Genomic DNA, 15,327 nt, shown 5'->3' on the forward strand with positions numbered 1-15,327 from the left:
ATAGAAAATGGACTAACTTAAAGATCTAAAAGACATCTGTCTTATTTTTTAATGAATTGGGATATGAATAAATTACTGTTTTCTCTCTGGAGGCAAAGTTTAGACTCTAACTGTTCTCTCTGGAAGATAAAGTCACTTGGGCTGTAGGACAGATCCATAACAAACAGTAAAAGCCTTCCTACCATCTGTCTTAACGTTCAAATCTCTCTGTGGATTCCGTTCTTCAGAATGGGGGATGGATCCTGGGTGAGTGGTGGTATTTCTTTCTGTCTAACTGGTTCTCTTTTCTTTTCTCCAGATTGTCCTTGCTCCACTCATCCCCAAGAGGAAAATGGCAGCTAAGAACTCTTCTGTGACAGAGTTTATCCTTACAGGTTTAACAGACCAGCTGGAACTCCATATCCCTCTCTTCTTCCTGTTTCTAGGTTTCTACCTGGTCACTGTGCTGGGAAACCTGGCCTTGATAGCCCTGATTTGGTTGAATTCTTGCCTACACACCCCCATGTACTTTTTCCTCTTCAACCTCTCCTTAATAGATTTCTGCTACTCCACTACCATCACCCCCAAAATGCTGAAGAGTTTTGTCTCAAAGAAGAACATCATCTTGCATGCAGAGTGTATGACTCAACTCTTTTTCTTCTGCTTCTTTGTCATTTCTGAGTCCTTCCTCCTGTCAGTGATGGCATATGACCGCTATGTGGCCATCTGTAAACCATTGGTGTACATGGTCACCATGTCTCCTCAGGTCTGTCTATTCCTTTTGTTGGGTGTCTACGTGATGGGGCTTTCAGGGGCTATGGTCCATATGGGAAGCATAGCAAGTCTGACCTTCTGTGCTGACAACCTTCTCAATCATTTCATGTGTGACATCCTTCCTCTCCTCAAGCTGTCCTGCAACAGCACTTATGTAAATGAACTGGTGGTCTTCATCCTTGTGGCCATTGACATTGGAATGCCCATTATCACCATCTTCATCTCTTATGCTCTGATTCTGTCCAGCATTCTGCACATTCACTCCACTGAGGGCAGGTCCAAAGCTTTCAGTACATGTAGCTCTCATATAATTGTGGTTTCTCTTTTCTTTGGTTCCGGGGCTTTCATGTATCTCAAACCACCTTCTATTTTGCCCCTTGACCAAGGGAAAGTGTCCTCTCTGTTCTATACCATTGTGGTGCCCATGTTAAACCCACTGATCTACAGTTTGAGGAACAAGGATGTCAAAGTTTCCCTGAGGAAAACCTTGGAAAGAAAAATATCTTCTTGAAAAAGTAGCATTTGAAGAAGATACAATGCTTTGTTTATTGGTGTGTGTGTTTTCCAAGAAAGATCCAAGTTCTAGTTTTTTCTCTTCTGTAAAAAAGAGAATTTTAAGTCTTTACGTTTCATGGATGTTTACTACATATCTATTTTCTGTATCCCGTGACCCATGTTGACTATTCCACGATTCTTTTATGCATTTTTCTACAATCACAAATCATTTAATCTGAAATGGGGCTTATAAACCATTTTTTCTGAGCTTATTTAACAGACATTGGAGACTTAGACATTTTATATATGTTTTCCAAGGCCATACAACTAAGTGGTTCCCATAAGTGGGACTGGAATCCAGGCTCTTGAATTCTAATCTACTTTGTTTTCCTTTCCTTTCTGCTATTTTTTTTTCTTTATTGCCTGTCTTACAGATTTCATTTTGAAAGTATGATATTTTAGCATAGTATAAACTGATTCTATATAGTAATTTAATGTCACTTCTCAATAAATAATGTTTTAGAAATAACTTGTTGATATTCCATATTTTCCTTTTTTAAAAGTTATTATTTTAATTCCACTTAATTAACACACAGTGTTATATTAGTTTCCAGTGTACAATATAGTCATTCAACAGTTCATACATCACCCTGTGTTCATTATGGCAAGTGTACTCCTTAATCCCCATCACCTATTTAACTCATCCCCCCCCCCCCCCCCCCGGGTAACCATCACTTTGTTCTCTACAGTTAAGAGTCTGTCTCTTGCCTTGTCACTCTTTCTCTTATTTTTCCCCTTTGCTTGTTTGTTTTGTTTCTTAAATTCCACATATGAGTGAAATCATATGGTATTTGTCTTTTTCTGACTGACTTATTTCACTTAGCATTATATTCTCTAGCTCCATCATTGTCATGGCAAATGGCAACATTTCATTCTTTTTATGGCTAAATAGTATTCCCTTGTGTGTGTGTGTGTGTGTGTGTGTGTGTGTGTGTGTGTATACCACATCTTCTTTATCCATTCATCAATTGATGGACACTTGGCCTAATGCAAACAATGCTGCTATAAACACTTAGGATACATGTATCCCTTTGAATTAGTGTTCTTGTATTCTTTGGATAAATACCTAGTAGTGCAATTGCTGTATCATAAGGTAGTTCTATTTTTGACTTTTTGAGGGACCTCAAACAGCCATACTGTTTCCCAGAGTGGCTGCACCAGTTTGCATTTCCACCAATAGCCTAAGAGTGTTCCCCTTTCTCTGCATCCTTGCCAACACCTGTTGTTTGTTGTGTTGTTGATTTTAACCATTCTGAAAGGTGTGAGGTGATATCTCACTGTATTTTTTAAAGTTTATTTTGAAAGAGAAAGAGAGAGGATACAGAGGGGCAGAGGGGGAGGGGCAGAGAGAAAATCCCAAGCAGGTTCTGCACTCTCAGTGCAGTGTCCGATGTGGTGTTCAATCTCACAAGATCATGACCTGAGCCAAAATCAAGAGTCAGACACTCAAGCGACTGAGCCACTCAGGCACCGCTCTCATTGCATTTCCCTAATGAGAAGTGATGATGAGCATTTTTGTGTCTGCTGGCCATCTGTATGTCCTCTTTGGAGAACTGTCTGTTCATGTCTTCTGTCCATTTTGTAGTTGAACTATTTGTTTTTTGGGTGTTGAATTTGATAAATTATTTATGTAGAGAGAGAGATAAAGTGTGAGCAGGGGAAGGCCAGTGAGAGAGAATTCCAAGCAGGCTCTGTGCTGTCAACACAGCCAGAAGTGGGGATCGATCTCATGAACCGTGAGATCATGACCTGAGCTGAAATCAAGAGTCAGACTTAACCAACTGAGCCACCCAGATGCCTCTCTTTATATATTTTGGTTACGACTCCATTATTAGATGTCATTTGCAAGTGTCTTCTCCCATTTCATAGGTTGCCTTTTAGTTTTGCTGGTTGTTTCCTTTCCTGTGCAGAAGCTCTTTATTTTGATGTAGTCCCAATAGTTTATTTTTGCTTTTGTTTCCCTTGCCTCAGGAGACATATCTAAAAAGAAGTTGCTACTGTCAATGTCAAAGAAGTTACTGTCTGTGTTCTCTTCTAGGATTTTGGTGGTTTTAGATCTCACATTTAGTTCTTTCATACATTTTGAATTCTTTCTCCCTCTCTCTCTTTTTATGGTGTAAGAAAGTGGTCTAGTTTCATTCTTTTGAATGTTGCCATCCAGATCTTACTGCGAGCATTTCCCTTCCTCCAGAAAGGTTAATTTTATTTTCAGCCTCGAGAAGACAAGGACACCGTCACATCAAGAACAGCATTTTTTTTTAACGTTTTATTCATTATTGAAAGACAGAGAGAACCAGAACATGAGAAGGGGAGGGGCAAAGGGAGAGGGAGATACAGAATGAAGCAGGCTCCAGGCTCTGAGCTATCAGCACAGAGCCCAATGCAGGGCTTGAACTCAAAAACTGCGAGATCATGACCTGAGCTGAAGTCGGAGGCTTGACCAACTGAGCCACCCAGGCGCCCCAAGAACAGCTATTTATTTTATTTTATTTTATTTTATTTTATTTTATTTTATATTTTATTTATTTTATTTTATTATTTTATTTTATTATTTTATTTTATTATTTTATTTATTTTATTATTTTTAATATATGAAATTTATTTTCAAATTGGTTTCCATACAACACCCAGTGCTCATCGCAAAAGATGCCCTCTTCAATGCCCATCATCTACCCTTCCCTCCCTCCCACCCCCCCCATCAACCCTCAGTTTGTTCTCAGTTTTTAAGAGTCTCTTATGCTTTGGCTCTCTCCCACTCTAACTTCATTTTTTTTCCCTTCTCCTCCCCCATGGGTTTATGTTAAGTTTCTCAGGATCCACATAAGAATGAAAACATATGGTATCTGTCTTTCTCTGTATGGCTTATTTCACTTAGCATCACACTCTCCAGTTCCATCCACATTGCTACAAAGGGCCATATTTCATGCTTTCTCATTGCCACGTAGTACTCCATTGTGTATATAAACCACAATTTCTTTACCCATTCATCAGTTGATGGAAATTTAGGCTTTTTCCACAATTTGGCTATTATTGAGAGTGCAAGAACAGCAATTTTAAAAACAATGGCATGTTGTGAAGAGGGAGCCAAGATGGCGGAACAGCATGGAAGTTTTTTGTGTGTCTCGCATCAATGAAATACAGCCAGACCAACACTAAACCATCTTGCACACCTAGAAAACTCATCCGAAGATTAGTACAACAATCTGCACAACCTGAACCACAGAATTCAGCAGAAAGAGGAAAAAAATCATTTTTATTTTCAATTTTTATTAAAATATTTTTAATTTTTTTACTATATTTTTTACTTTTGTGTAAATTTTTTCAAATTCTATTTTACTTCCATCATTTTATTTTAGTCTATTTCAGTGAATGTTGCCATCCAGTTTTCCCCATATCATTGGTTGAAAAGACTGTCTTATTCTCATTGGATATTCATTACTACTTTGCCAATGATGAATTGACCTTATAATTGTGGGTTTATTTCTGGATTTTCTATCCTGTTCCATTGACATATATGTCTACTTTTGTGCCAGTACCATACTGTTTTGTTTACTATAGTTTTGTAATATAACTTGAAGTCCAGAATTGTGATGCCTCCAGGTTCACTTTTCTTTTTCAATATTGCTTTGGCTATTCAGGATCTTTTGTGGTTCCATACATATTTTAAGATTGTTTCTTTTAGTTCTGTGAAAAATGCTGTTTGAATTTTGATGGAGATTGCATTAAAGGTGTAGATTGCTGTGGGTAATATAGACATTTTAACAATATTTGTTCCTCAATCCATGAGTATGGAATGTCTTTCCATTTCTTTGTGTTGTCTTGGATTTCTTTCACAAGTGTTCTATAGTTTTCAGAGTACAGATCTTTTACCTCTTTGGTTAGACTTATTCCTAGGTATCTTGTGTTTTTTGGTGCACTTATAAATGGGGTCAATTCCTTGATTTCTCTTTCTGCTGCTTGGTTATTGGTGTATAGAAATGCAACAGATTTCATTACTTTGATGTTGTATCATGCGACTGTACTGAATTTATCAGTGCTAACAGTCTTCTTTGGAGGAGGCTTAGGTGTTTTCTACATACTGTATTATGTCATCTGCAAATAGTGGAAGTTTTACTTTTTCCTTAACAATTTGGAGTCCTTTTATTTCTTTTTGTTGTCTGATTGCTGTGGCTAGGACTTTCAGTACTAAGTTGAATAAAAATGGTGTCAGTGGACATCTCTGTTGTGTTTCTGACTTTAGGAGTAAAGATTTCAGTTTTCCTCCATTAAAGATGATATTAGCTGTGGGCCATTTACATAGATGGCCTTTATTATGTTGAGGTATGTTCATACACCATAAACCCATTTGGTTGAAGGTTTTGTCAGGAATGGATGTTGAACTTTGTCAAATGTTTTTTTGTTTTTTTGTTTTTTTGCATCTACTATAATGATCTTATGGTTCTTACTCTTTCTCTTTTGATGTGATGTATCACATTGATTGATTTGTGAATAGTAAACCACCTTTGCAACATAGGGATAAATCCCACTTGATCATGGTGAATTTTTTAAAATGTATGATTGAATTTGGTTTGCTATTATTTTATTGAGAGTTTTTGCATCTATGTTTATCAGGGATATTGGCCTGTAACTCTCTTTTTTAGTGGTATCTTTATCTGTTGTTGGTATGAGAGTATGTTGGCCTCATTGAATCAGGAATTTGGAAGTTTCCCTTACTCTCCTATTTTTTGGAATAGTTTAACAAAATAGGTATTAACTCTTCTTTATTTTTTATTTTTTTATTATTTTTTATTTTATTTTATTTTTTTAATATGAAATTTATTGTCAAATTGGTTTCCATACATCACCCAGTGGTCATCCCAACAGGTGCCCTCCTCAATACCCATCACCCACCCTCCCCACCCTCATACCCCCACCAACCCTAAGATTGTTCTCAGTTTTTAAAAGTTTCTTATGCTTTGGCTCCCTCCCTCTCTAACTTTTTTTTCTCCTTCCCCTCACCCATGGTCTTCTGTTAAGTTTCTCAGGATCCACATAAGAGTGAAAACATATGGTATCTGTCTTTCTCTGTATGACTTATTTCACTTAGCATTACACTCTCCAGTTCCATCCACGTTGCTACAAAAGGCCATATTTCATTCTTTCTCATTGCCACGTAGTACTCCATTGTGTATATAAACCACAATTTCTTTATCCATTCATCAGTTGATGGACATGTAGGCTCTTTCCATAATTTGGCTATTGTCGAGAGTGCTGCTATAAACATTGGGGTAAAATTGCCCCTATGCACCAGCACTCCTGTATCCCTTGGGTAAATTGCTAGCAGTGCTATTGCTGGGTCATAGAGTAGATCTAGTTTTAATTTTTTGAGGAACCTCCACACTGTTTTCCAGAGCGGCTGCACCAGTTTGCATTCCCACCAACAGTGCAAGAGGGTTCCTGTTTCTCCACATCCTTGCCAGCATCTATAGTCTCCTGATTTGTTCATTTGAGCCACTCTGACTGGCGTGAGGTGGTAGTGGTATCTGAGTGTGGCTTTGATTTGTATTTCCCTGAGGAGGAGCAACGTTGAGCAACTCTTCATGTGCCTGTTGGCCATCTGGATGTCTTCTTTAGAGAAGTGTCTATTCATGTTTTCTGCCCATTTCTTCACTGGATTACTTGTTTTTGGGGTGTGGAGTTTGGTGACTTCTTTATAGATTTTGGATAGTAGCCCTTTGTCCGATATGCCAAATATCTTTTCCCATTCCGTTGGTTGCCTTTTAGTTTTGTTGATTGTTTCCTTTGCTGTGCAGAAGCTTTTTGTCTTCATGAGATCCCAATAGTTCATTTTTGCTTTTAATTCCCTTGCCTTTGGAGATGTGTCAAGTAAGAAACTGCTGTGGCTGAGGTCAGAGAGGTTTTTCCCTGCTTTCTCCTCTAGGGTTTTGATGTTTTCCTGTCTCATATTCAGGTCCTTTATCCATTTTGAGTTTATTTTTGTGAATGGTGTAAGAAAGTGGTCTAGTTTCATTCTTCTGCATGTTGCTGTCCAGTTCTCCCAGCACCAGTTGTTAAAGAGACTGTCTTTTTTTCCATTGGATATTCTTTCCTGCTTTATCAAAGATTAGTTGGCCATACTTTTGTGGCCTAATTCTGGAGTCTCTATTCTATTCCATGGGTCCATGTGTCTGTTTTTGTGCCAATACCATGCTGTCTGGATGATTACAGATTTGTAGTAGAGGCTAAAGTCTGGGATTGTGATGCCTCCCGCTTTGGTCATCTTCTTCAATATTACTTTGGCTATTTGGGGTCTTTTGTGGTTCCATACAAATTTTAGGATTGCTTGTTCTAGCTTTGAGAAGAATCCTGGTGCAATTTTGATTGGGATTGCATTGAATGTGTAGATAGCTTTGGGTAGTATTGACATTTTAACAATATTTATTCTTCCAATCCATGAGCATGGTATGTTTTTCCATTTCTTTATATCTTCATCAATTTCCTTCATAAGCTTTCTATAGTTTTCAGCACACAGATCTTTTACATCTTTGGTTAGGTTTATTCCTAGGTATTTTATGCTTCTTGGTGCAGTTGTCAATGGGATCAGTTTCTTTATTTGTCTTTCTGTTGCTCCATTGTTAGTGTATAAGAATGCAACCGATTTCTGTACATTGATTTGTATCCTGCAACTTTGCTGAATTCATGTATCAGTTCTAGCAGACTTTTGGTGGAGTCTTTCAGGTTTTCCATGTATAATATCATGTCATCTGCAGAAAGTGAAAGTTTGACTTCATCTTTGCCAATTCTGATGCCTTTGATTTCCTTTTGTTGTCTGAGTGCTGATGCTAGCACTTCCAACATGCTGTTAAACAACAGCGGTGAGAATGGACATCCCTTTCATGTTCCTGATCTCAGGGAGAAAGCTCTCAGTTTTTCCCCATTGAGGATGATATTAGCTGTGGGCTTTTCATTAATGGCTTTTATGATGTTTAAGTATGTTCCTTCTATCCCGACTTTCTTGAGGGTTTTTATTAAGAATGGATGCTGAATTCTGTCAAATGCTTTTTCTGCATCAATTGACAGGATCATATGGTTCTTTCTTTTCTTTTATTAATGTGATGTATCACATTGATTGATTTGCAAATGTTGAACCAGCCATGCAGCCTAGGAATGAATCCCACTTGATCATAACGAATAATTCTTTTTATATGCTGTTGAATCTGATTTGCTAGTATCTTATTGAGAATTTTTGCATCCATATTCATCAGGGATATTGGCCTGCAGTTCTTGTTTTTTGCTGTGTCTCTGTCTGGTTTAGGAATCAAAGTAATGCTGGCTTCATAGAATGAGTCTGGAAGTTTTCCTTCCTTTTCTATTTTTTGGAACAGCTTGAGAAGGATAGGTATTATCTCTGCTCTAAATATCTGGTAGAATTCCTCAGGGAAGCCATCTGGTCCTGGACTCTATTTGTTGGGAGATTTTTGATAACTGATTCAATTTCTTTTCTGGTTATGGGTCTGTTCAAGTTTTCTATTTCTTCCTGTTTGAGTTTTGGACGTGTGTAGGTGCTTAGGAATTTGTCCATTTCTTCCAGGTTGTCCGGTTTTTTGGCATATAATTTTAGGTAGTATTCCCTGATAATTGCTTGTATTTCTGAGGGATTGGTTGTAATAATTCCATTTTTTTTTCATTGTCCAAATTTTAGTTTATTTCAGGAGAGGTACATATTTCAAGAGGTCTCTGATATACTTTGAGGGCAGAATCCATCTAGAATTTTACTTTTTCGCCTTACTGTTTTATAGTCCTCAACATCAAAATTTATAGTGACTCTCCTTTGTGAAATCACCTTTACATAGGTCATTCTCCTAGAAACAACCATTTTCTTTCGTTTCATCACCCTCTTTGAATATTTATATAAAATGAAATAAAGTACATTGTTTCTGTAATAAGCACAATGAGCTTGATTAAACTCTACTGACTCTCAGAAAGGAAGTTGTCATCCATCACCTCACAGCATCCAGCCTGGTAAGGAAACAGCATGCCCCGGGGATCAGCCATCGGGAATGTTGAGATATCAGCATTCCAGGTGGTCTGCTAGGTGGAGGTGAGATAAGAGAACTTTTCCTCTGTGGGCTTTAGGAGTTGTCTTGTCTACATTCATCTCGCTTTGGAGTTAAGACCATTGTATTCCAGTGAGGTGATAATAATTCCATTTTCATTCATGATTTTATCTATTTGTGTCATCCCCCTTTTCTTTTTGAGAAGCCTGGCTAGAGGTTTATCAATTTTGTTTATTTTTTCAAAAAACCAACTCTTGGTTTCATTGATCTGCCCTACAGTTTTTTTTTTTTTTTTAGATTCTATATTGTTTATTTCCGCTCCGATCTTTATTATTTCTCTTCTTCTGCTGGGTTTGGGGTATCTTTACTGTTTTGCTTCTATTTCCTTTAGGTGTGCTGTTAGATTTTGTATTTGGGATTTTTCTTGTTTCTTGAGATAGGCCTGGATCGCAATGTATTTTCCTCTCAGGACTGCCTTTGCTGCATCCCAAAGCGTTTGGAGTGTTGTATTTTCATTTTCACTTGTTTCCATATATTTTTTAATTTCTTCTCTAATACCTGGTTGACCCACTCATTCTTTAGTAGGATGTTTTTAACCTCCATGTTTTTGGAGATTTTCCAGACTTTTTCCTGTGGTTGATTTCAAGTTTCATAGCATTGTGGTCTGAAAGTGTGCATGGTGTGATCTCAATTCTTGTATACTTATGAAATTGTATACAACTCTTGTATAGTGTTTTGTGACCCAGTATGTGATCTATCTTGGAGAATGTTCCATGTGCACTCGAGAATAAAGTATATTCTGTTGCTTTGTGATGCAGAGTTCTAAATATATCTGTCAAGTCTATCCGATCCAATGTATCATTCAGGGCCCTTGTTTCTTTATTGATCCTGTGTCTAGATTATCTATCCATTGTTGTAAGTGGAGTATTAAAGTCCCCTGCAATTACCACATTCTTATCAATAACGTTGCTTATGTTTGTTATTAATTGTTTTATATATTTGGGGTCCAGTATTCAGTGCATAGATATTTATAATTGTTAGCTCTTCCTGATGGATAGACCCTGTAATTATTATATAATGCCCTTCTTCATCTCTTGTTACAGCCTTTGATTTAAAGTCCAGTTTGTTTGATATAAGTAGGGCAACTCCAGCTTTCTTTTGACTTCCTGTAGCATGATAGATAGTTCTCCATCCCCTCACTTTCAATCTGAAGGTGTCCTCAGGTCTAAAATGAATCTCTTGTAGACTGCAAATAGATGGGTCTTGTTTTTTTTTTTTTTTATCCATTCTTATACCTTATGTCTTTTGTTTGGAGCATTTAGTCCATTTACATTCAGTGTTATTATAGAAAGATATGGGGTTAGAGTCATTGTGATGTCTGTAGGTTTCATGCTTGTAGTGATGTCTCTGGTATTTTGTGGTTCTTGCAACATTTCACTTACAGAGTCCCCCTTAGGATCCTTGTAGGGCTGGTTTAGTGGTGATGAATTCCTTCAGTTTTTGTTTGTTTGAGAAGACCTTTATGTCTCCTTCTATTCTGACTGACAGACTTGCTGGATAAAGGATTCTCGGCTGCATATTTTTTCTGTTCATCACATTGAAGATTTCCTGCCATTCCTTTCTGGCCTGCCAAATTTCAGTAGATAGATCCATCACAAGTCTTATTGGTCTTCCTTTATATGTTAGAGAGTGTTTATCCCTAGCTGCTTTCAGAATTTTCTCTTTATCCTTGTATTTTGCCAGTTTCACTATGATATGTCATGCAGAAGATCGATTCAAGTTAAGTCTGAAGGGAGTTCTCTGTGCCTCTTGGATTTCAATGCCTTTTTCCTCCCCCAGATCAGGGAAGTTCTCAGCTATGATTTGTTCAAGTACACCTTCAGCCCCTTTCTCTCTCTTTTCCTCTTCTGGAATTCCTATTATACGGATATTGTTCCGTTTGATTGCATTACTTAGTTTTCTAATTCTCCTCTCATACTCCTGGATTTTTTTTTATTTCCCTTTTTCTCAGCTTCCTCTTTTTCCATAATTTTATCTTCTAATTCACCTATTCTCTCCTGCCTCTTCAATCTGAGCTGTGGTTGCCTCCATTTTATTTCACACCACATTTATAGCATTTTTTTAAGGTCCTCATGACTATTTCTTAGTCCCTTGATCTGTGTAGCAATAGATTCTCTGCTGTCCTCTATACTTTTTTCAAGCTCAGTGATTAATTTTATGACTACTATTCTAAATTCTTGTTCAGTTATATTGCTTAAATCGTTTTTGATTAATTTGTTAGCTGTCGCTATATCCTGGAGTTTCCCTTGAGGAGAATTCTTCCATTTCATCATTTTGGGTAGTCCCTGCGGTAGCTCCCAACTGCAGGGCACTTCTGTACTGTCCTGAGTAACTTGTGTTGGTGGGCAGGGCTGCAGTCAGACCCTATGTCTGCCCCTAGCCCACCGCTAGGGCCACAGTCAGACTGGTGTGTACCTTATCTTCCCCTCTCCCAGGGGCAGAATTCACTGTGGAGTGGTGTTGCCCCTGTCTGGGCTACTTGCACACTGCCAGGCTTGTGGTGCTGCTTTGATGGGATCTGGCATATTAGCTGGGGTGGATCTGCAAGGTGCACAGGGCAGGAGGGGTGGGCTTAGCTCACTTTGCCGTAGGTGGTCCCCTGCGGGAGGGGTTCTGCAGCACCGGGAGGGAGGCAGACCCATTGGAGGGATAGATCCACAGAAGCACAGCATTGGGTGTTTGCACGGTACAAGCAAGTTCGGTGACGGGAACTGGTTCCCTTTGGAATTTTGGCTGGGGGATGGGAGAGGAAATGGTGCTTGCCAGTGGCTTTGTTCCCCGCTGAGCTGAGCTCTGTCTTCTGGAGTTCAACAACTCTCCCTCCCGGTGTCCTCTTGCCCTCCCCACTCTCCGAGAGGAGAGCTGTTGACTTATAACATTCCAGATGTTAAGTCCCACTGGCTGTCAGAACTCACACAGTCCAGCCCCTCCGCTTTTGCAAGCCAGACTCAGGGGCCCTGCCTTGCCAGGCGGACCGTCCCTCCACTGCCCTGGCTCCCTCCCACCAGTCCGTGTAGCGTGCACTGCCTCTCCCCCTTTCCTACCCTCTTCCGTGGGCCTCTTGTTTACGCTTGGTTCCAGAGAGTCTATTCTGCTAGTCTTCTGGCAGTTTTCTGGGTTATTTAGGCAGATGTGGGTGAAATCTAAGCGATCAGCAGGACGTGGTGAGCCCAGCGTCCTCCTACGCCGCCTTAACTCTTCTTTAAATGTTTGGTAGAATTCTCCTGTGAAGCCATCTGGTCCTGGACTTGTTTTTTGGGAGGTTTTTGATTATTGATTCAATTTTTTTGCTGGTTATGGGTCAGTTCAAATTTTCTATTTCCTATTGTTTGAGCTTTGGTAGATACATTTCTAGGAATTTATCCATGTTTTCTAGCTTGTCCAATCTGTTAGCATGCAGTTTTTCATTACATTCTCTTATGATGGTTTGCATTTCTCGTGTTACCTCTCCCCTCTAGTTTGTGGTTTTATTTACTTGAATCCTTTCTCTTTTTTTCTTGATAAGCCTGGCTAGAGGTTTATCAATTGTTTATCAATTTTGTTGATCTTTTCAAAGAAACAGCTCCTGGTTTCATTGATCTGTTCTATTATATTTTTTAGTATCTGTGTCATTTATTTCTGCTCTATTCTTTATTATTTCCTTCTTTCTGCTTTTAGGTTTTGTTTCCTTTTTTTTTTTTTTTTTACCTCCTTTAGGTGCAAGGTTAGGTTGTTTATTTGAGCTTTTTCTTGCTTCCCAGAAGTTTTGAACCATCGTGTTCTCATTTTTACTTGTTTCTATGTACTTTTTAATTTCTTCTTAGATTTCCTGGTTGAACCATTCATTGTTTAGTAGCTTGTTATTTAACCTTCATGTATTTGTGGTCTTTCTAGGTTTCTTCTTCTGGCGAACTTCTAGTTTCATAGTGTTGTTGTCAGAAAAGGTGCATGATACAATTTCAATCTTCTTGAATTGTTGAAGCTTGTTTTGTGGACTAATATGTGATCTACTCTGGAGAATGTCCCATGTTCACTTGAACAGAATGTGTATTCTGCTGTTTTAGGATGGAATGTTTTGAATATATGTGTTAAATCCATCTGGTCCAGTGTGTCATGCAAAGGCATTGCTTCCTTGTTTGATGTCTGTTTAGTTGATCTGTCCACTGATGCAAGTATGGTGTTAAAGTCCCCTATTGTTATTGTATTATTATCAGTTAGTTCCTTTATGATTATTACTAACCATTTTATGTATTTAGGTACTCCTGTGTTGGGTACATGAATATTTACAATTGTTATATATTTTGTTAGATTGTTCCCTGTATTATTATTATTATTATTATGTAGTGTCTTTCTTTGTTTCTTGCTACAGTCTTTGTTTTCAAGTCTGTTTTGCCCAATATATTGCTACTCTAGCTTTCTTTTGACATCTATTTGCATGATAAATGTTTCTCCATCCTCTGACTTTCAATCTGCAGGTGTCTTTAGGTTTAAAATGTGTCTTTTGTAGACAGCATATAGATGAGTCTTGTTTTTTTTTTCTTTTTTTAATCCATTCTCTTACCCTACATTTTTTGATAGGAGCATTTAGTCCATTTACATTCAAAGTAATTATTGATAGATATGTATTTGTTGCCATATTATTCATTGTTTTATGGTTGTCTCTGAACATTTTCTCTGATACTTTATTGTCTTTAATATTACTTTTTTTTAAGAGCTTAGGCGGTTAAAAACTTACTGAACTTGGTACATAAAACAACTTATAGAGATAGCAGTCTATTTTCCACTGATAGCAATATAACGTTAATTGCATACAGAAACTCTACCATTTTATTCTTCCCCTTTTATATTCTGATGTCATAATTTACCTTTTTATATATTGTGTATCCATTAACAAATTATTGTAGGTATAGCTATTTTAATCCTTTTGTACTTTATACTGTAATTAAGTGGTTAAGATACCACCAGATTATAGTACTCTGAATTTGATTACAGCTTACCTTTACAAATACCTCGTATATTTTCATGTTATCAATTTGTGTCCTTTCATAAGCTTGAAAAACTTTTAATATTTCTTGAAGGTACATTGGGTGGTGATTAACTCCCTCAGCTCATAAGTGTGGCCCAATTCAGGACCCATACTTCTGTAACTGCCTTTATCAAGCTACAAAACTCTGGGATACTACCCATCTACTGTATCCATCCCAGAGCTCCTATGCCCCAGAATCAGCTGAAATTATTTAAACTAGCCAACCCTAAATCTGCTTTCTCTGCCTTGCCCATTCCTTCTTGTAGAAAATAGAAAATCTTTTGTCTAATTTCCCCCAGTCTTTCTGCTTCATGACCAATCCTGGTGCTTTCCTGTGTGGCCCCAATGGTATGTGGCATGCTCCCTTCTCTTGGGAATGATGAATATAAAACACTGCCTTTTTTTTTTAAAAGACAGTTTTCTTTAGAGCAGTTTTAGGCTCACAGCAAATTGAGCAGAAGTACAGAGATTTCCCACATGTCTCTTAACTTCCCACATGTACAGCCTCTCCCATTAACAGCATTCTCCATTAGAGTTGTACATTTGATATAATTGATGAACATACAGTTATACATCATCATCACCCGAAGTCCATAGGTTACAAGAGAGTTGTCATTTGATGGGTTTGGACAAATGTATAATGACATGTATCTGTTACATGTATAACCATTATAGTGTCACACAGAATAGTTTCTCTGCCCTAAAAATCCTGTGTTTCACTTGTCAATCCCTCTCTCCACCAGAGGCTCTGACAACCATTAATCTCTCTACTGTATGTATAGTTTTGCCTTTTCCGGGTTGTCATAGAGTTGGCTTCTTTTACTTAGTATTATGCATTTAAGTTTCTTCCAAGTCTTTTTTTTAAAGTTTATTTATTTGAAAAATTTTTTTAAATGTTTACTTATTTTTGAGAGAGAG

At 37.8% G+C, this 15,327-nt stretch overlaps 1 protein-coding gene across 1 annotated transcript; it reads left to right on the forward strand.

The window, feature by feature from the left end:
• Positions 1-214: 214 nt before the first annotated feature.
• LOC125928600 (olfactory receptor 8B12-like) lies at positions 215-1,264 on the forward strand. Its single transcript, XM_049639342.1, has one exon. The coding sequence runs from the start codon at positions 332-334 to the stop codon at positions 1,262-1,264; it is 933 nt and encodes a 310-aa protein (XP_049495299.1). The 5' UTR covers positions 215-331.
• Positions 1,265-15,327: the final 14,063 nt, after the last annotated feature.

The sequence above is a fragment of the Panthera uncia genome, chromosome D1, assembly GCF_023721935.1.
Source record: "Panthera uncia isolate 11264 chromosome D1, Puncia_PCG_1.0, whole genome shotgun sequence".
NCBI classification, from domain to species: Eukaryota; Metazoa; Chordata; class Mammalia; order Carnivora; family Felidae; genus Panthera; species Panthera uncia.